This window comes from Balaenoptera musculus, chromosome 13 (genome assembly GCF_009873245.2).
Source record: "Balaenoptera musculus isolate JJ_BM4_2016_0621 chromosome 13, mBalMus1.pri.v3, whole genome shotgun sequence".
NCBI lineage: Eukaryota > Metazoa > Chordata > Mammalia > Artiodactyla > Balaenopteridae > Balaenoptera > Balaenoptera musculus.
Genome location: NC_045797.1, coordinates 31,274,098 through 31,295,951, shown reverse-complemented (window position 1 = coordinate 31,295,951; position 21,854 = coordinate 31,274,098). Strand labels below are relative to the sequence as shown.

Genomic DNA, 21,854 nt, shown 5'->3' with positions numbered 1-21,854 from the left:
GGCGGGAACTGTGGTGCATGGCAAAGCGGCCACAATCATGCCTCAGAGATTTGTCGGGAGTCTCAGCCAGGAGACCATGTTAGGTTTCACATGGGTCTATTGTTCCCACAAACACAGCTGCTGGATTAATGTTAAGTGGTTGGAAAACTGAGTGTCAAGGAATCACCAGAAAAACCAGATGGAAAAAACCTGTGATGATGGTGGGCTTGCTAAGCGTCAGTAGGACTCCCTTGTTAGGACAAGGAAAAGTGTGAATGCTCCTCCTGCTGCTGGGGCAGCTCACACCAAGGCTTACTCAGCACACTCGTTGTACCATAGCTCTTTTGTGTAACTGCTCCTGTTTATGAGTCTTCCCTCCACCAGATTGACCCCCCAGAGGCACCAATTATGCTTAACTCATCTTTGAATCACCCATAAACAGCAGTGTACCTGGCACGGAGTAGGGATTCCACCATCTCTTGTTAAAGAGACACATGGAATGTAATTATGAAACAACTCCCAGAGCATCAAGCCAGATAGACTTTCTCCTGTGACCCACGCAAATCACTTAGGTACTCTCGATCCAAAGAAGGTGACATTCTTCTTGCCATCTCTTTGAGGAAAGGAGAACAAAAGAGGTCATCTTATGTGTATCTGGGCAGGTGGGCGAGGGAAGGGCGAGAACAAGGAAGTTTGAGAGTAGAAGCACAGAAAGGAATTCAAAAGTCATAATGTACACTGTTTGTCCAGAAAAAGAATGGACTTGCTACCAGAACTTCAGCCTTCACACTGTTTAACCCAATGCATGGTCCACGATGAGCCGCATTCTAGCCACAATGTCTATACACATTCACTAGGCCTTGGGCAAAACATTCAGCCTCATGCTGTGCCATAAACTCTGCTTCCCTTCCTGAACCCTCTCACCGGATTTGTCACGGTCCTGGCAGGAAACAGAAGGCACCCTCAAGAAGGTTGAAATGACACAGATTGGGGAAGGGTTAAGAGAGCGGGGGCTACTCTTCGTTGCATAGCAATGGTGAGGCACCCAGGGACTAGCAACAGTGAGAGCTGTTACATCCCTAGGCCTGAAGAGCAAGGAGGCGAGAGGGTGTCAGTGGAATCAGTGAGAGCTGCAGCTCCCGAGAAGAGGCCACCCAGTGGGAGCTGTGGCCACAGAGAGGGTCAGCTATCTAAATCTGCCCTGTTCCGTGTTTTCATATGGCCCACAAGTTAAGAATGGCTTTTTGTACTTTTAAATGATTATATCAGCACCTACCTAATAGCCTGGAGTTTGCCTCTTGACTTACAAAGCCTAAGATATTTACCCTTTGGCCCTGTACAGAAAATGTTTGCAGACCCCGGCCCTATAAGAATGCAGCCACCCACTCCTGCATGCATGTTATGCGTGTTGAGTCCTTTAATCCTCACAACAACCCTGTGAGGTATTATCTCCATTTTACAGATGAAGAAACTGAAGCATAGAGAGGGGTCAGTCACTTGCCCAAGGACACACAAATGTCAGCTCGAATTCAAGTCAGGCAATCTGACCTCAGTCTAGGGATTTCACTGGCAGTCCAGTGGTTAGGACTCCATGCTTCCACTGCAGGGGGCGCGGGTTCGACCCCTGGTCAGAGAACTAAGATCCTGCAAGTGTCAGGGCATGGCCAATAAATAAATAAATAAATAAATAAATAAATAAATAAATAAATAAGAATGCAGCCACCAATGAAGGCAGGGCATAAATAAATAAATAAATAAATAAATAATTTTTAAAAAAGAATGCAGCCACCAATGAAGGCAGGGCTCAGGGAGGGAGTAGAAGGAACAAGCACCAACCTGCCCCTCATCTTGCCCTCTTACCTCCTTCTTTTTTAAATTGAAGTTTAGCTGATTTACAATGTTGTGTCAGTTTCTGCTGTACAGCAAAGTGATTCTATTATGCATATATGTATTCTTTTTCAGATTCTTTTCCCTTATAGGTTATTACAGAATATTGAGTATAGTTCCCTGTGCTGTACAGTAGATCCTTGTTGGTTATCAATTTTATATATAGTACTGTGTATCTGTTAATCCCAAACTACTAATTTATCCCTGCCCCCCTCCACCTTTCCCCTTTGGTAACCATAAGTTTGTTGTCTATGTTTGTGGGTCTATTTCTGTTTTGTAAATAAGTTCATCTGTATCATTTATTTTTAGATTCCACATATAAGCGATATCATATGATATTTGTCTTTCTCTGGCTGACTTCACTTAGTATGATAATCTCTAGGCCCATCCATGTTGCTGCAAATGGCATTATTTCATTCTTTTTCATGGCTGAGGAAGATTCCATGGTATATATGTACCACATCTTTATCCATTCATCTGTCGACTCTCGTCTCCCTCTGATGCCACCTGTTGGCCAAACCAAAGGGAAGCTAGATGATGCCATCTGTAGAGGTCAGGCTTCCAAGGCATGGAGCAAGGAAGGCAGAGAAACACAGAGAGTGGATAGGGGCAGGCAGCTCATGAAGGATAACCTGCCCCACTATAAACAGGGAGAACACCTCCACCCAGCGCAAAACTTTCAGGAGGTACTGGGAAGAGTCCTGGTTCCCCAGTGAAGGTGGTCAGAATCATATACACCTTTAAACGGGTTGCATTTGACTCGCTCTTTCGTGCATTTCAGGAAACAGATTTGAGGAGCAGAGGAGCAGGGAAGCACATTGCCTAAGCACATCCCGCAGGAACTCACTGGGAGAAAGAGTCCGCAGTGGGCTGCTCCCCGCCGTCGCCCAGGCTAATTTAAGGCACTGACCACACTGACCACACTTCACCCTTTCCTCATTCCAGGCTCATGATCAAGAAATTTTCCGATATTTGGCCTGAATTTTTCTTTGCTCAGTTTTCACCCCCTGGCTTTACAGCAGTCCCGTGCTTCTTGTTAAATTGGGACTGACCATTTCAGGCGAGTTAAGTAATGCCCAGATGTATGACCACCAGAAAGATTAAAACCAGGACTGTTTTCAGGTTTGCTGGAAGGCTTGCAGCCTTCAGAGAAATGATTTTTCTCCTTTTCCAGTAGCTCCTCCATGTGACTGGCAGTGACAGAAATGACAGCTGAAGGACAAAAGCCAGAACCTGGCTGGCCCGGCAGACCGGCCTGTGCTGCTTGCAGTACCGGGGAGTGGGTGGCCTTCTGTTCATTTTCTTTCAGGTGGACCTGTCATCCCCGGCCTTAAGCACCTCAGCCTTGTAATCAAGCAGCATTCAGTGGTGAAACGGTACTGAATGAAGCTGTATGTAGCCTAGTAAGACACACCGAAGCCTTAAATGCTGTCAGATGTGCTGTTGATATTCAACAGACTTTTTTTGTCCCTCCCCGGCTACTTTTTAGAATGGTTCCAAACATGTTTTAAACAAAGACCAAAAGAAAAAAGAGAAAAAAAAAATTAACCATGTGTGATTGTGTGTGTGTGTGTGTGTGTGTGTGTGTGTGTGTGTGTGTGTAAGGAAAGTTTCCAACTTACGCATTAATTTATTTCATTTAAATGGAAGCATGGGTCACAATATTTACCATATATTTTAAGGTGTAAAAAAATTAGTGTTAGTCTCTAACAGCCCTCTAAGTTGAACTACCCTCAACATTCTCAACCTCTGACTAACTTCCAAATAGCTGAGGCAGACAAACCAGAAGAGAAGACACAGCTGCTGCCTGGCCCTCCATCCCCCCTCAAAAAAAAAGAAAGAAAGAAGAAACCCAGCCACAAAGCCCATGCACCAAGATGCTTTGAGTGTTGGGCCTCACAAACCTCCCTGGCACAGTCTTCTTGTTTAGGAAGAAACAAAAGCGAGCATTGACATAGAACTCCCAGTTTGCCAGCCTTTGTGGAATGAAAGGTATTGATTGTCTGAGACTGAGGTAGAGTTTGGGAGCCTGGAATTGGTACATTTCTCATGTTATAGTCAAAGTGTGTCAATTTCATATGAAAGAAGGGTATATGTAAATGTCAGCTAATGCACTGTGGTGGAGGGTTCCCAGGATGGTGGGAAATCTTTGAGCTTCACAGAAGCATTTCTCTTTGGGAGTGAGGACCAGTGTCTTGACATGCACCCTGAAGAGAGACGCATGCATTCGGGACACTCAGATCTGAGAGAAACAGTGTAGTCAACTCAAAGGCTCCCCCCCGGAGGAGTGGGTAAAGCCCAGGGACTGCTTGGAAGAATCCCCTGAGGCTCTTGTGGCCCTAAAGGGATGTTATTAATAAGCCCAGTAGCCACTGTCTTGAAATGACAGGCTTTTGCCTCCTCTCAGAAAATTAAACATAGAGACCTTTGTTGTGCACTTCTGTTTGACCTTTGAGAGTTATGTTTATCCTCTTCTCGGTTATAAACACTCTTATTCTAAAGCTTACTTCAGCTCTTCTTGCATAAAAAGCTACCTGGCATAGGAGTAGAAAGAGGTATAGGATGGGTAGATTACCCAGATCATTTTCTGTGCCACACAGAATGGGGACTTTGGGTTCATTTGTGGGACCTTCCGAACTCAGAACACTGAGGGTACAACCAGAACTATCTGGTCTCACCTTGGCCAGGACAACTCATGATAGCAGCTCACCTGCCTGAAGGGCTAACCTGGGTGAAGCATGTACCACAAGTCAGGCACAGTCCCAAGGGCCTTTCCTGCACTCACTCCTTCATTTCTCACCACCACCCTCAAAATTAGAAACTGCTACTACTCCTCCTGTTTTACAGATGGCAAAATCAAGGCACAGAGAGGTTAGGTAACTTGCCTAAATTCACACTGCTAATAAGATGTCTCTTGGTTTATTTTCTTAACAGCAAAGCATCCATTCCAGCTAGCCATGAAATCTGTTATTAATCAAGTAGTAGAAAGGACTGGGAGCCTGGAGGTAAAAGACCAATCAGGAAACTATTCTCAGGATGAGTGACAGATGATGAGGGCCTAGGCCAAGGCAGTAGCCGTGGAGACAGTGGGACAGGGCTGGACAGGAAGAGGTGATGGGGGGCTGTGACAGAGAGAACATTCGAGAGACATGGTCGAAATTGGATATGAAGGGGTGGCAGAGGGAGAGGAGGTGAGAATGATTCTCTGGTGTCCGCCTTGCCCGTCTGGATGTCAGTGGTGCCATGGACCAAGGCAGGGAATGAAAAAGGAGGAGCAGATTGGGGAAAAATTGTTCAGTATGTGATGTCTGGTTTTTTTTATACCTGTGATACGTTTACATTACAACTAAGATTCAGTGGGTATTTGGATCTGGAGCTCAAGAGAGGACTAAGCTGAAGATAGAATGTGTGAGCCATGGGCAGACAGGTGGAAGTTTGACCCATGGGACCAGGTGAGAGTAGTCAAAGTGAGCATTCAGCCTGGGGGTGAGACTAGAAGAGGGGGGGCAGCAAGGGGACGCCAGCACATCATGTGTAAACAGAGGGGAGGGGCAGAAGAGGCTGAAAAGCATCATGAGAGAGAAAGGAAGGAGCAGGCAGAGAGGGAGAGGCCCAGAGCATCTGATCGCTCTAAAGAATCAAGTAAAATGAGGGCACAGGTGGCCAAGGCATTTGGTAGCCGCGAGGCTGTGGGCAGCCTTAGCGAAGCAGCTTTGGTGGAGTGTTGGGGTCATCAAACACTGTCAGAGAAGCCAGAGGGAAAGGGGGGGAATGGAGTTGGAGGAGCACCAAATGTAGGACGGGTAGATCCATGCTTGTAAGGTTCAAATTATTGGATTCTTACACTCCGCATTACATTCATTTCCATCTTTCTACAGAGACTCCCAGTTTTTCATTTTAATGACTTTACCCCATCGTTGATAAGGCTGAATGAATACTTTCTATGAGACAAGTATCTTACTTCGATATCTAATTGTAAGCCTTTTAACAAATCTATAGGGTAGACAGTATTATTATCTCTTTTTTTAAAGATGAGAAAGGTAAGGCTTAAGGACGTGAAACAGCTTGTTCGAGGCTGTAGCAGAGCTGGTGAGGGGCAGCCCCAGAATACAAACAGTCTGAATCCAGTCATTTTGTGCTTAAATAGCACTCTATGATCTGTTGCCTCAGAGAAACACAACGCTTTCTCCTGGTGTTACACATCGAGGTGGTTTCTGCCCCTTTGCCCTGCATGGACCTTTAGATTTCTGCTGAGTTAATTAATACACTTCCTCAACAGCTACTTTTTCTTTCAGCCCCATCTCATTGCTCCTCATTTGTCAAGGAGTTGAGTGATCAGTGCACAGAACACTGAGGGTGGGATGATTTACAAAGCCAAATTCCCGGAGTCCTCCCAAAAAAAGGGAAAGAAAAAGAAAAAGAGGCATTCTTCCAGGAAATCCACCTGGTTATATCCTGAAATATAAATGCTTATCCCAAAGAACCTTAAAGGAAAACATTTAACTGATGCTTGAAATGGTTTAATGCAGAAAACCATGCTGAACCCAGCAGCGGTCCTTCCAGCATTCTAAAGTCATTTCAAAATATTTTTAGAGGTTTTTGTAAATACGTGGCCAAGAGAGATGAGAAACATTACACTTAGCAAGACAAAGTTGAATCCACAAGAACTCGAGCAACAGAGTTGATAAAGGTTCAAGAGCACATTCTTTGTATCTAAATAAAACCCACCAGAAAATAATTTCAAAACACCAAGTCTTCGAGGTGGCATTCTTAAATGGATGCTGCCACTACAAAAGCTTTGTGGCAAGGAACTTGAAGTTTCTAGACTCTCCCAGGCTTTCAGCATTATCCTTCACCCAGCCTTTCAGCATTATCCTTCAAAGACCTCTTCCAGATCGGTGTTTTCAAACATGCCTGACTGAGACCCCAACAGGAAATACATGTTGGCCCAGTATATGCTTATGCGTGCACAAGTGTGCATTCACTTCACACACTCATACACACACCCATGCATACTTATCCTCACCATTTGCCCTTAACTCAAATATTTTCCTTCCTATTTTATTTTATTTGTTAAAAATTCTGGTCCTAATACACAAAATTTTTTCATGAGGGCTTGAAGAGTCGCAATCCACAGTTTAGAAACCCTGTTCTAAAGGATCTGCACAGACAAGAACCTGCAATTGGTATAACAGAAAGTATACGAGCTTTGCACAGGGAACTATATTCAATATCCTGTGATAAACCATGATGGAAAAGAATATTTTTAAAAAAGAATGTATATATATGTATAACTGAATCACTTTGCTGTACAGTAGAAATTAACACAACATTGTAAATCAACTACACTTCAGTTTAAAAAATAATCAATGCAATTTAAAAAAATATTTTAAGAAAGAAAGTATATGAGCTTTGGAATTAGACAGACATGGAGTGGGGTCCAATCACACCTCTCCAGTTTACACACTGTGTGCCTTTGGGCAAGTTAGTTGATCTCTCTGATTCCCTCTCCGTAACCCTTTGGAATTGCTGGGAGAATGAAATGAGCAGACACATAGAAAAGCACCTAGCCCAGCACTTAGTAGCACTGAATGCATTCATTCGTCCAACAAATATTCACTGAGCACCAGAAGCTGTCCTAAGGGCTGGGCATACAGCAGTTAACAAAACCAATGGCACCTCTGTTTTCATGGAGTTCACATTCCAGATGGCAGAGACAGACACTAAGCAAATAAACATAGACTATGTCAGGGAGTGATAAGGGCTGTATTGGTTTCGTATTGTTGCTATAACAAATTACCACTAACTTAGTGGCCTAAAACCACACAAATTTATTATCTTATAGTTCTGGAGGTCAGAAGCCCAAAATGGGTCACACTGGGCTAAAACCAAGGTGAGGCCAGGGCTTCATTCCTGCTGGAGGCCGTAGGGGAGACTCCATCTCCATGTCTTTTCCAGATTCCAGAAGCTGCCCACACTCATTGGCTTATGGCCCCCTCTCCTCCCCAAAGCCAACAACAGTGGGTTGAATCCTTCTCACATGGGATCACATTCACTCTGCTTCTGTCGCCCCATCTCCTTCTCTGACTCTGACCTTCCTACCTCCCTCTGTTAAAGACCCATATGGTTAGATTGGGTCCACCCGATGATCCAGAATCATGTCCCCACCTCCAGATCCTTAACTTAGTCACATCTGCGGAGTCCTTTTTGCAATGAAAGGGAACATATTCACAGGTTCTGGAGACTAGGATGTCATCTTTGGAGGTGGAGGGGAGCAGATTGTCCTGGTCACCACAAGAGTGATGAAGGGAAATAAGACAAAATAAAGCTGATTTCTGCCTATTGATGGAGTCACCAACCAGGGTTAATAATAAGAGCAAAGCTGGGACTTCCCTGGTGGCAGAGTTGTTAAGAATCCGCCTGCCAGTGCAGGGGACACGGGTTCGAGCCCTGGTCCAGGAAGATCCCACATGCCGCGGAGCAACTAAGCCCGTGCACCGCAACTACTGAGCCTATGTGCCACAACTACTGAAGCCTGCACCCCTAGAGCCCGTGCTCTGCAACAAGAGAAGCCACCGCAATGAGAAGTCGGTGCACCACAATGAAGCGTAGCCCCTGTTCTTGGCAACTAGAGAAAGCCCACCCACAGCAATGAAGACCCAACGCAGCCAAAAAATTAAAAAATAGTAATAATAAGAAAAGCAAGGCTAAATAAATGTCTTTTTTTTTCTTCTATTAGTGTTTGCAGTGGCAGAAACCAGCCTCTGCTCAGCATGTCTAGGGAACTAGAACGTGAGACTGCCTTTGCCACATGCTGTGAAAACTTTAGCACTCATAGGCTCCCTCCTTCCAGATTCAACCAATCACCTACAACTCCAAAGGGGGTTGTGATTTGTGGTGATCCGTGATCTTTGGTCATTTGTCCGTCGAGCCTGGGATTCCAGAGCCCATCATAGGGACAGCCATGGATCTGTGCCCCAGGGGCCTTTCATTGGTCTCACCCTGTCCATGCTTCTATTTAGTCACTTTCCTGCCTGAATCTGTCCTCACTGTTTCATTTGTAAACTCTGGACACTAAGTGGGAAGAAAAAACTTTAGTGCAAGTTGAAAAGATTGACTTGCGGTGTGAGGAGTTGCCCGGGAATATGATGAGGGCAAAAGCTGAGAGCCTGAATGAATCCTCCGTGTCTGCAAATCTGGGGCTGCACTAAAGTCGCAGATGTCTCCTGCCCGAGCATCAGGGTCCTCTGGGATGTGTCTCTCCTCCTCCTCCATTCCTGAGGCCCACATTTTGAACTTAGGGACTAGAGAGTCACATCCTATGGCAACTGCATTGCTGGTGAAGTGTGGTTCACATGACTTAAGAAGCATGGAAGTTTCTGCCTGTCTGTGCTGGCCCCTGGTCTGGTTTCAGATGTAATCTTGGTGCATTTGTTTTATTTCAGGGAAAACTTGATGCCCTGTGGGTCCTACTAAGGAAAGGCTACGATCGTGTGTCCGTGATGCGTCCACAGCCAGGAGACACGGTAGGATTCATTAATGGTGTCGCACACATGCGTTCTTTTTGCACTCTCTCTCTCCCTCTCTCTGACTGTGGAGCTAGAATAACTCCAGATGTAGGAATCCAGCTATGATTTCATGTTGTGACAGATCAGACACTAATTTTCAAAACTTGGGTTTTTACAAGACCTTGAGTTTCGACTTGCTTTTTTGAAAAGGATTTTGACAGAAATAGCTTAGCTTTAATGTCCTAGGACTTGAGCTTCTGAGTTTACAGGTACAGTGTGTGAATAAAGCAGGACTGGCTCTTCCTCAGGTAGCTCCAGGGGAGAGGCCTGCTGTTCCTCAGCCACAGTGGCCAGTGGTGACAAGCAGGACACCAGGGCCACAGGATGGAGCGAGGGAATAGGGGCCACAGAAAACTCCCCCATCTTCCAGCAGGCATTGGGCCCAACTGGTCCAGGATCACAGGAGGACCTTCCACCCTGGTGAGGGTTTGCCCTGAAACTGTCAGGGCCAAGCTCAGATGTCTCAACTAGAAGGAGATAGAAAGGGAAGAGGCATCAGAGGCCTTAGAAACCACCTAGCCCAAGTCCTCATTTTGTAAGTGAGGAAACAGAGGACAAGACAAGCTGAATATTGTGTTCTGTTCGGATAGTAACAACGCTGGAAACAACCTCAGTTCTGCTGTAATCACACCATTGCTGTGTCTTCCGGGAAGAGTTAGTCTCTCTTTCATAAAATCTACAGAGCAAAGCTGGGGACCAAATTCTCCCTCAACTACCCGCGACCTGCGTCTTGCATCCGCTGCTCTGGGAATCAAGCACATGAACCCAAAAGCAAAATCAAGGTGTCTAATTTAGGGCTCCTTTCAAACCAGGTAGAGTTGGGTTTGAATCTTGCTTCCTTCCTGCCTGGAAAACTCCAGGCAAGTCACGTGATCTCTCTGAATTTCATCTTTATAAAGTAGTTGGTAATGACTACTTCACAGTTTGGCTGGTTAGAGAAGGTAATGTTTGTAAAGCCTGTGGCCTAACGTTTGAACACTTATTAATGCTTAGTCAGGGCATATATTATTAGGATTATTTACTTTGTGATTTTCTACTGTCTGTGAAGGGTCGATGCAAAAATTCAAACTATATTGCAATTGATGTGTGTCAGATATACCCACATGTTTACCCTGCCCACTCTGCAACACGGCACAACTAATAAAACACTAGAGCAGAGCCAGTTAGGCAGGCCCCCCTTCCTTTGCACCTGGTGACAGGTGACAATGGGTGGCTTATGGCTGAGGGGATTTGGTCTAAAGTTTCATAGCCTGTGCAGACTGCTGCCAATTAGCTATTCCTGCTCCAGTTTGTGGCAGGGACAACAGGCAAGAATGACATTAAAAAAAAACCCAGGCCATATAAACGCTGGGCCAGCTTGGCCCTCATGACACGTGGAATTTGTATTTTGTCTGTGGATGTCAACAAGAACACATTTTGCCATAGCAGATTTGAAAGTACAAACTCTACAGCTAACAATGAGCCTAGGCCATCAACTTTGTACTCAGGGTGGTATTTGGCCTTATAAGTTATGCATATGGTTTCTGTGGAAAATTAAGAATTTTTTTTAGCCTGCATGAGACTCACCTAACAGATTAAAAAAAAAAAATAGGATCCCCAAATTCGGGTTCAGCAGTACTATTTTTTGTGATAGAACATGCTAGTCCAGTGAACAAGCCCGTTCTTCTCAGAGCAACTGAAAAACATCACTCAAATTTGTTAACATTCCATTCTCCGCTGACCAGTTTGGCAGAAACAAATTTCTAAACTGGGTCAAGCAGAGAAGGGAGTGTAGGAAAGAGGAAGGATAGAGAGAAATATTATGGTATATAAGATAAAAGAACCAAAACTGTTTGAGGGCAAAAGGCTGATGGGATAAATCCAACAACAATGAAATGAAAATGGATGGAATTTCGTCTAGTGAGTCACACCTAGATTGAATCTATTATTTACTAATTCTGAATGAAAGTTTGTATTTCACATTTGAAGATGTTTTGTGTGCTTTTGAGAAATACGATTCCTCCTTGAATTTTCATTTCCCAATCACACCACATAATAGGTGCGAAGGACAGGCGGGCTGAGAATTAGGATACATTTGACTGCATTCTCAGCGGTGTTGCAAGTTATGATTGTTCAGCCTACTTTTAAATGGGCTTTCTGTATAGAAATCCTGCTAACATGTTTAAGACACATGCAAGAATAGTTGCAGAGAACTGTGTCCTTGTAGTCATGGTGACAGCCACAGACATCTAGGCGTACACATGGAGTTACACAAGAAAGGTCGCAGATCAGGTAGGAACAGAAATTCACAGCTTCCGCATGGCAACTCAGGAAAGAATTCCAGGAGTAGAGAAGACTATACTGTAGCTTATTATTACATGCTTACTCTGTATTGTTTTGCATAATCTTAGGAGACTCGCTACAGACCTGACTTCCTTGCACGGGGATAAGTCTGTAAGAATTCCTCAGCACTGATTTCTGGGGCTGACCACATTTTCCATAAACTCAAAATGACTGCATCCAGGCATGTGCTCGTGAACACGAGTCACAGGTTCTGAATTTTCCCTTTAAAACAAAAACAAAAACAAACATCACCTAATTACATTCTCATTCTGATTTGTTTCAAACATATGTCGACCTCACAGGAACCTGGCAATTCTTCCTTCTCAGTTCCTGTCTGCTCCATCCTTCCCCCAATGAACCCGCCCTAGCCCTACAGAGGCAGACACGGGCTCACCGGTAGAGCCTCTGAGGCTGCTGGAAAAGCTGAGAGCTTCCAGCCTCCACTGTAGAGCAAAGGGCTCCAGGAGGCCTGAGCCCAGAGCCACATCCTTCCCTGGGATTGGTGCCCAGCTCCTGGGAGCTGTCCAAGCCCAGGGTCAGGGGAAACATGAATGGGATGACAGCAGGAGACATGAATGCTTTCTGTCCACCACCACCCATCTTCCTCTTTCTACCTGGGGTGGGCTCACAGTCCTATTGTTTGTTGGAGCCCACCAAGAGATCCTGAGCAAACATAAAAGAGAAAGTACCAGAAGAAGCCACTTAAAAAGCAAACCAGCAACACATCCGATCCTAAAATTTAAAGAGTTCACTAAGCATATGGTATCCTTTGCTTAAACCATCCCCCGGGTTCCAGTATATAGCCACTGTTGTGCTCTTTCTAAAACACGGATCTCAGTGTAACATCCCAAGGCTTCAGACCGGCAAAGACTAGGAAGAAGACCCAAATCCTTAGCTTGATTTAGAAAGGCTTCCCTTATCATTTCATCTGCTACTCCCTCCAGGTTCCCCCATCACTCCAAATAGGTTTCCAGCCACCTAGAATTGCTCACCATTCCCTGAACGTGCCAGAATCTTTTGTGTCTCTGTGCCTTTGCATATTCTAGTTTCTCTGCTTGGAATGTCTTTCCCATCATCTCTACCGAGTGAACTGTCACCTTGGTAAGATTGTTCATTGTCCCTGCAGTATCCCTGTAAACACAAAAAGGTGCTGTCCAGACCCGGGCTTTAAAGGGGGCGTTGCCAAAGCAGGGCATATTCACAGAGACTTACCAAGAAAGTCTGGAAATTAGAACCTGTATCCCATGAGCATTTTCCAGGATGCTCCCCAAGGCTTCCTACACACCAGGGCCACTCTGACTTTAGAAAGTTTGCTCACCATTCAAGGAGAAATGGAGGAAGGAATTAGGAATGTTCAGTCTGAGGAAGGAGATTTAAAGGACCCTGAGAGCTTTTTCACTCGGTCATTTCTTGGTCATCATATTATGCACCCCTTTTATAAACTATCTTTAATCACTTAACCATGTTTGAGGAATAATCTTTCTATGCCATTCATATCATTATATAATATCATTTTAATGGCTGTGTCATATTCCTTTGTCAATCTGTGACATAATATTTCGCCCTATCTTCTCTTTTTGGATATTTATTTCCAAGTGTTTATTTTTATAAATGAAGCTGTAATCGGTATGCTTGTTGCCAAATCATTGTGCACATTCATGAATGTTTCCTTGGGATTAGGCATGCAGCTATCTGCTGGATTGACCAACATGAGAAATTTTAAAGCTTTGATAACGAGGCCAGATTGGCCTCATTCTTCGTTATTGCCTGAAACACTGTGTGAATTAATCCTAGAGTCAGCATCAATGAAAAACCCATCTCCCATTAACATTATTAAACTTAGCTATTTGATAGGTGCTAATTTAATTTGCATTTTCTGTTATTGAAGTGAAACAATTTTTTCAAATATTTATTTTCCCTTTTGTCAATTGCCTATATATGCCCTCAGCCCATTTTTCTACTGTATATTTTAGCATTGATTTTTTTTTTGTTTTTTTGTGTTTTTTTGGTTGCTCCGGGTCTTAGTTCCGGCATGCAAACTCTTAGTTGCAGCATGCATGTGGGATCTAGTTCCCTGGTCAGGGATTGAACCCGCGTCCCCTTCATTGGAAGGCAGATTCTTAACCACTGCACCACCAGGGAAGTCCCTAGCATTGATTTTTATATGGCCATTTGCTTAACTCATCTTCATTCATTCATTAGTCAAATGCTTTGAGGACCCAGTTTATGTCAGACCCTGTGCTATACATTAAGTATATGATGCTCACGTCATGAAACTTAAAGTCTAACATTTTATATATATATATATATATATATATATATATATATATATATATATATATATAATATACATATACATATGCAAAGTTTTCCTAGCTTGTCATATACTTTTTAAGTTTTTAAAAATATATTGAAGTTACCTATAATTTTATAGTTAAATCTATGAATCTTTATAATTTCTGCCTTTGGTGTCAAACTTACAACAGTCTTCTCTACTCCAGGATGACATAAATTTTCACAAAAATTTTCTACTACTTCTATTCCCTCAGTCTTACTTTTGGGTGGTAATGTGAGTTGGCACCTTTTCTGTATCTTCCTGTGTCTTTTTATTGTAAATTTGGGAGAAGTGCCCTCAGGAGCTATCAGACATATATTAAAGATATATTATTAGAACATATATTATCAGAACATTATCTTAAAGTCTTTGAAGTACAGAACATGACTTGGATTTACTCTGGGTCATCCCAGAAGACAGAACTAGAGCCACACGTAGAAGTTACAGTGAAGCATATTTCATCTAAAGAATTGAAGGACGAATTTCAACAACAAATGGGCTTCCCCAGGGATGACTGCGCTTGCTCCATGTTACCAAACAGGGATAAAATCAGTTAAACCACTGGGCCAGGATATAGTAGAGGATTCCTGCAGCAGATCACTGGTTCTCAAACTTGAGCACAGAATCACCCAGAAGTTTTGTTAAAACCCAGGTAGCTGGATCTCACTCTCACAGTTTCTGACTTAGCAGGTCTGGGGTGGGGCCTGGGAACTAGCATTTCTAACAAGCTCCCAGGTGATGCTGTTCCTGCTGGTCTGGGGAAACCAGTGAGATAAATGGAACGAGATGTCCATCAAAATCCCTCTAACCCTGACTGCTTGGGATTCGAAGTCAACATTTCTGTGCTTATTTGACCACCGACCACTACTTTCCTATGTTTCTCCACAGAACACCTATTGACATGATTGGTGACTACTCTAGCTGAAGCCTAAATATTAAGTCCCAACCAATTGTAGAGAAATCTTGCCAGCTACAGACAGTTTTGTTCCTAGATTACTAATTTCAAACCCAGAAATGTAAGGGAGCTTCAGAGATCAGAGTTCACGGAATCCGGTGATTTCCAACGTGCACGTTGTGATCACCTGGGGAACTTTAAAGCCCTGATGCCAGGGTCCCACCTCAAAGGTTCTATTTAATTTGTCTGTGATGAAGTCTGGATACTGGGATTTTAAAAGCTCCCCAGGTCATTCTAATGTGCAACTGGAGTTGAGAATCAGTGATCTGGTCCAATTCTCTATTTCTCATCCCAGGCAGCATCTTTTCTTTCCTTCCTGGAACAATTGGAAGGCAACTCTCCACATCCCTTCAAAAACTCTATGCCTGTGTCTCATAGGCATAAGGGAAATGGATGATTACAATCTTTATGTGCTCACAGCAGTCCCTTTCTTCTCTAGAAGACGGTAAACATAGATCCTGCCTGCTACAATATTGTTACTGCTTGGGTAAAGAGGATGGAAAAGAGAAAATATAACTCTGCCTCGTATGTCTTTTCTGGATGGAATTCAGTCAAAATATCAACCCGACTAAACCCTCCCCAGCTTTAATGCCCCACCCCCTTCATGTGCTCTGGGAGGAGCCACTGGGGTTGGATGTCTTCTTTGTTTTCAGCTCCTTGGTTTCTCCCAGATCTGGCATTGGGGGGCTGGTACATTCCATGACTATCAGCAAGAACAAAATACTAAGGCACACTCTGAGCTTGTTTTGCAAGGCTGGGCCTCATGGCAATCAGAAGAGACCCAGGAAGCACACACGTAGATGTACATAAACAACGTTTGAAACTCATCTGAAGCACAGCCCTGGAGGTTGTGAAATCCCCTACCCGAGCTCCAGCCCCAGGGCTGCCGTCTGCACAGCTGTTTCCAATAAGGGAACTGAGCCAGTCACATGGGTCCCTGTGGCTCCCTACTGCCGCAGAGGCGAGAATGATCCGGGCAGGTTATCTCCAAGGGGAGAGAGCATCCTCAGCCCACTCCTTCGAAAGCAGATGAGCCTCCTGAAACATAAGCAGACTCAGAGAAAGTGTCTACACTCTGTTTCTCTCTCTTTTCTCCCTTCTCCACATTCCCTGCATTACCTCTTCCTTCTTCCTTCTTTGCCTTGGCTGCCTTCCCTCAAACATCCTTTCATCAAATTTCATCTATTGTGCCCCCACTAAGAACCCATCGCTGGGCTGGGCACCAGGGATGCCAACTAGAACAGGACTTAATTCTGGCTTCCTGGAGTTCAGCGTATGAGTTGAAAGAGAAGAGAGCATCAAGCATTGTATTGATTGCAGATGGTTATAGAAGCACAAATCCATTCACAAGAACAAATCCATTTTACAGAGCAGAAACTGAGACTCAGGGGAGGTTATTAACTTTCCCAAGGACACACAGTTGGGAAGGGAAAGATCTAGGGCTTAATTCAGGACAATCAGATTTGAAGTCCACACTCAGAATTCCTTAAATCCTTCATGCATTCAACAGATACTTGCTGAACACTTTCTATGAGACGAGCACTGAGTTTGTGCTGGCTGTTCATCGATTAGTAAGCTGTGTCCCTTCCCTTGAGAAGCAGGGACAAACTGTTAAGGCCCCAAACACCACCCTGTGTGAAAGGCTCTGTGGTGAACGTGAGAGGTGGGGAGGAGTATGCCCAGGAAGGGCATTTCACCAGCCTTGGTGTTAAAACTGACTTCTAGAAGTGGCATTTAGGCTGAGACCAGAGGAAAGTAGTGGAGGGAGGCTCTTCTGTGAGAGGGAAGCTTGAGCAAGGATCTGGAGGTGGCCTGTGGCTCCTTCGGGGAACATGAGGAGCGGGGCTTGGTGGAGGCAGTGCGAGGCAGCCAGCGGAGGAGCGGGGAGAGGGAACAGCATGGATGCTGGTCGTGGAGCCCACTCTGGGGACAATGGAGAATCACCGCAAAGTGTTTTAGGCAGAGTTGTGGTCAGGTTGTGTTTTAGAAAAGTCATGCTGGCTGCAGCGTGGAGATGGTGGCATCCTGACCAGAGACAGTGGCAGGAGGAGGAAAGAGTCTGGATTCAGGAGAGGTTGTGGAAACAGAATGACTGGATTTGGTAACTGGCTGGCGTAGAGGATGAGAGAGGGGGCTGTCAAGGAGGACCTCCACGTTTTGATCTGAGCCGGCTGTGACATCGTTCACCAGGATGGGGGCACAGGAAGAGCTTTGGGAGGGAAGATGAGGACTTAGCTTTTTAACTTATCGAGTTTGAGGTACCACGGAGCATCTAGAGCACACACTTTCAGGAGCTGCTCACTCTCGGAGTCATATACGTGCAGGGTGGGCACCTGCAGTACCTAGATGCCCACTTGTATCACCCAATCTGTGCAGGAGGCAGTTTTGCTCTAGTGAGAGTTCTGAGCTGGAGACAAAGATTTGGGCATCATCAGCATGGTGGTTGAGACCAGTGTGAATAGATGCAGAGCCCAGGGAGAGTATGGAGAGAGAGAAGGGAAATAGGTTAAGTGTTGAACCCCTAGGGTCACATCCTTTGAGTTTAGGTGGGGAAAGAAAGAGGAGAAGAAGAAGGAAACTAAGAAGGACCAGCCAGAGAAAGAGCAGGCGTGACAGGAGAGTCTGGGGTCATGGAAGCCAAGGGAAGATGGTACATCATGGAGGAGGGTGGGGTCAATGGGGTCAAGTATGGGAAATTTAGATGCAAGCTGACAAGTCCTCTAATTAGATTAGCAGTAACAAGGTCCTCGCGGCCTTGGTGACCTAGGTTCAGTGCAATGATGGGGGCAGGAGTGAAGCTTAGTGGAAAATGGGAAGGGAGAGCCAAAGAGGTAGCTGGAGGAGAGCTGGAGTTGAAAGAAGCTCTTTGTTTGGTTAGGATGAAGGGCTTGAGAATGATTAAGTGCTCATGACAGAAGCCCAGGAGGGGAAGAGGCTGAAGAGCTCATTGATGGAGGGCAGGAGCCCCTAGGAGGACTTAGATGACCTACAGCCTAGGAAATGCCACTCTTCCTTAGTGATCTGGGGGGCAGAGCCCAAGATGGGCTCTCAGGTATGGGTGAGAGGGCAGGAAGCTGAGGCACCCATTCAATGGCCTCTGTCTTCCCTGTGATAGGCTAGCTGAGTGGGACAGGTGAAGGTAAAGTGAGGAGAGGAAACCAGCCCCACCTTTGGAATCCCATCCCTCCCATGCATCAGCACTTTCTTCAGTTCCAGGGTGGGTGTCTCCACTTCATGCAAGAAACATGGTAATTTGGGATGCAATGTTACATGCAATTCACTTCAAAACTCCACCCCCAAGAGAACCCACTGTTGGTCCCTTGACTATATCGCTGTATGTTTTATTCCTTGGTGGCAGAATGGAAATAATGATCTTCTCTACCCATGACACCTAAAGAGCAGTGCTAACTGCTTTGGGAAATTTTGTTTTATTTTTGTTTTGTTTTGTTTTGTTTTGTTAATGGAGGCCTCCCACTTCTCCAATAAGTTAATACCCTAATATCTAACAAGTACCAATAAACTAGTTTTATACCAGGTTATAACTGGCTACTTAAGAGTGGGAATTGTTTGCTGGGCACACAGGCACCTAGATGTGCAGGCCATGCCCTGTGACAGAGGTCCACCCTGAACACCACTGGGCAGGTCAACCTCCCTGGGACAGGCATGCATCCTACCTCAGAAAGGGGTGCCTTTTCCTGATTCACACAAAGGCACCATGTGAGCTAGTGATGACCCCCATCATTTGAAAATAGAAAGCAATTCATTTCCTCCCAAGGATTGCTTTAGATACTTCTGAAAATATTGCCCCATCCAATGGGTTGCCCCAATTTTGCCATTCCTCGTAACATCCTTTCACCATTTCTTGTACTCACTAAAAAAGCATTTACATAGTTAATAGAGTCTTTACCCTGTATTATTATTCTTTATTCACTTGTAATCATACATGTATATAACTTAGTGGCTAATTCTTTCATTTAATGTTATCCCTATAAGCATAAGGGGGAAACAATTTTTCAAATTACTAGGCAATTAAAATCATTAAAGCCACTGTTTTATCTGTGCTAAGACATTCTTTCTTGAATACTGGCAATTTTAAAGCACATGGGTGTCTGTGTAAAGACGTGAACATCCCTATTTGAACTGCTTGTTGGTGAAACAATAGATCCAACTGCATACATATCAGCACATTCTAAGACACCCCCCAACAACATGGTGAAAATTGATGACTTGGGCAAGTCCCAGCATCCAGAATACACACGGTCGGTTGGTTGACATTCTGTGGAAAGTTCACCTGATCCTGCAGCTCTTACCAGTTATTTCCCTTTCACAGAAAAACCTTTTGCCTTTGAGACTCCTCACATCAGTTTTCCTCTGAATTTTCTTCACAGCATCTCTAGTAAACTCCTTTGTTCTGACAACACTGATTGGCAAAAATAAAATGAGCAGAGCAAACCCAAGGCAGGAAATGTTTACTCAACTTATTAAGTATGCTCCTTATCAGCAAATACTGCTGACGTGCTGGGAAGGGCTCCATGGAAAAGGCAGACAAGCACAAGACCTCAAAGAACAGACAGCTAGTTGAGGAGATAGAAGAGATGGCGGTCAAGGTAGTTCCCGGGGTAGACCGAGAGAGAGCTGAAGGGAATGAGAGCCACAGAGGAAGGGCAATCACTGGCAGCCTGAGAGGATAGGATACCTTCTCCAGGACTGGTAGGACTTGAATTGGGCTTTGGAGGGAAGTCGGGACTTAGTCAACAGACAGGATGTAGAAATGTCAAGGTAGCAGGTTTCCAGGACCAGCTTGCAGCCCATAAAGGCCAACCTGCGGAGTGAAAGGAGACATCTCAGGACGGAGTGCAAGGGATGAGTGTACCTCATAAGGCTGGAGGGGGAACAAGGATGAGATTTTACCACCCCGATGATCAGACTAAAAAATTTAGATTATAGCCATTTTGAGCTAATCTTCATCTGGGATAAATATTAGAGTGCCAAATTCAAGGTATTTTTTAAAAATTTATTTATTTTATTTATTTATTTTTGGCTGTGTTGGGTCTTTGTTGATGTGCACGGGCTTTCTCTAGTTGCGGTGAGTGGGAGCTACTCTTCTTTGCGGTGCACGGGCTTCTCATTGTGGTGGCTTCTCTTGTTGCAGAGCACGGGCTCAGGCGCCCGGGCTTCCGGAGTTTTGGCACGTGGGCTCAGTAGTTGTGGCTCACGGTCTCTAGAGCACAGGCTCAGTAGTTGTGGCACACGGGCTTAGTTGCTCCACAGCATGTGGGATCTTCCCAGACCAGGGATCGAACCCGTGTCCCCTGCATTGGCAGACCGATTCTTAACCACTGCGCCACCAGGGAGCCCCTAGAGTGCCAAATTATATTGTATTTTAAGACATTTAATCTCACACAGATTTTCTCAGAAGTTTTGCAAAGGTCTGGTTTGACTAGATATTAATAGAGTTTTTAATTGTTTTTAATGTATATAGAAAAATTGGCCATAGGCGTCTTTGTCTTGCAGAATAACCAGGTTCTACCAAGCTCGAGAACTCTATGGATGTGATGTGTTGGTAAATCGTTAATGGGCTATGGTAACGGTCCAAGCATGGATCAGGAGGCTTGAATGTAAATGGTGACATCAGGAATAAAAAGACATAGATGAAGGTGGCACTCTCTGAAACTGGTTGCAGCATGACATGGAGAAAGAGAGGGATCGTTTTCACCTTGAGAGAACCAAGTTAAATTCCCAGCGCTGCCCAGTAGCCTCCGTTACATTAATCATTAACTCACTGAGCTTCAGTTTCCTCATGAGTCAAAGTGATCCAGTAATCCCTACTTTTGTAGGTGTTGTCAGGTGTTGAAATAAAATGATGAGTGTAAATAATTCAAACAGATGGGAGTTCATTTTCTTCCCTTCTTTCCCCTGAAAACTGCAATTGATTTCAGAGAAGTTTAGTTAGATCTCAACATGTGTGGAAAACTTCTTCTCAGAACTCATCTCTCATATTTAAATCAGCAATGACCAAAAGAATCAAGTTATTGTATTAAAATCTTTATGTGAAGGTCAGTTCCTTCTTGCACAATAGATAATAAGCTTTATATTGAGTCTTTTCTTAGTCACTCTGCTCTTTAATTCAATTCACAGAACCGCTGGAAAAGTAAACATTTCTATCTAAACGTAGGGAAAAAAAGGTTTGCATAGAATATATTGGTTTATACTTTGAGTAAACAGGGATCTTCGAAATGTCTATTGGTGCCTGACACCAGGCTGTAAGTCCCCAACAGATCTGGAGAGAAAGTCCCATTTGCTAGGCACTGACTTCTGTCCTTACATAAACTTTTGTACGAATAGATCATTTAAGATAAAGGAAAAAAAAGCAAATCGTAGGAAATGCTCCTAGAGGGTGTGATTTATTTTGTCAGAGCCCCTTTCCTGGATGTTTGAATTCTCAGTAGTATTTATTCAGTTCTCACCCTTGGAAATCTCTCCTTCACTGTCTCATTGGAGAGGAACACGAGGACTTAGAATTCTTGGCTTACTTGCCTGAATTTACAACAGAAAACGTTCAAGACATCCTCTGTCCACAGCAGAAACCAAACTGTACCCAAAACCTGCAAAGTTAACTTTTTTCAGAGAAGTTAAACCCAAAATTGATGCTGCAAAATATACCATCTTGAGTTTTTTTGGGTTTTTTTTTTGCACCACTTCCTGCTCCCAGGAGGAGGTCTCATTAAATAAATAGATGTGAAGGCAACTGATGTGGTTGAAGTCTCTCCCTCCTCTTCCAATCCCCCATAATCTAACCCTCTTTTTC

The 21,854-nt window shown here is 44.3% G+C and overlaps 1 protein-coding gene across 1 annotated transcript in view; it reads left to right on the top strand.

Moving 5' to 3' along the window:
- ANTXR1 (ANTXR cell adhesion molecule 1) overlaps window positions 1-21,854 on the top strand; it is a 241,307-nt gene that overhangs the window by 176,045 nt on the left and 43,408 nt on the right. Inside the window, exon 17 of the mRNA XM_036873557.1 lies at window positions 9,312-9,392. Coding sequence (XP_036729452.1) covers window positions 9,312-9,392 — 81 coding nt within the window. The remainder of the gene's footprint in view (window positions 1-9,311; window positions 9,393-21,854) is intronic.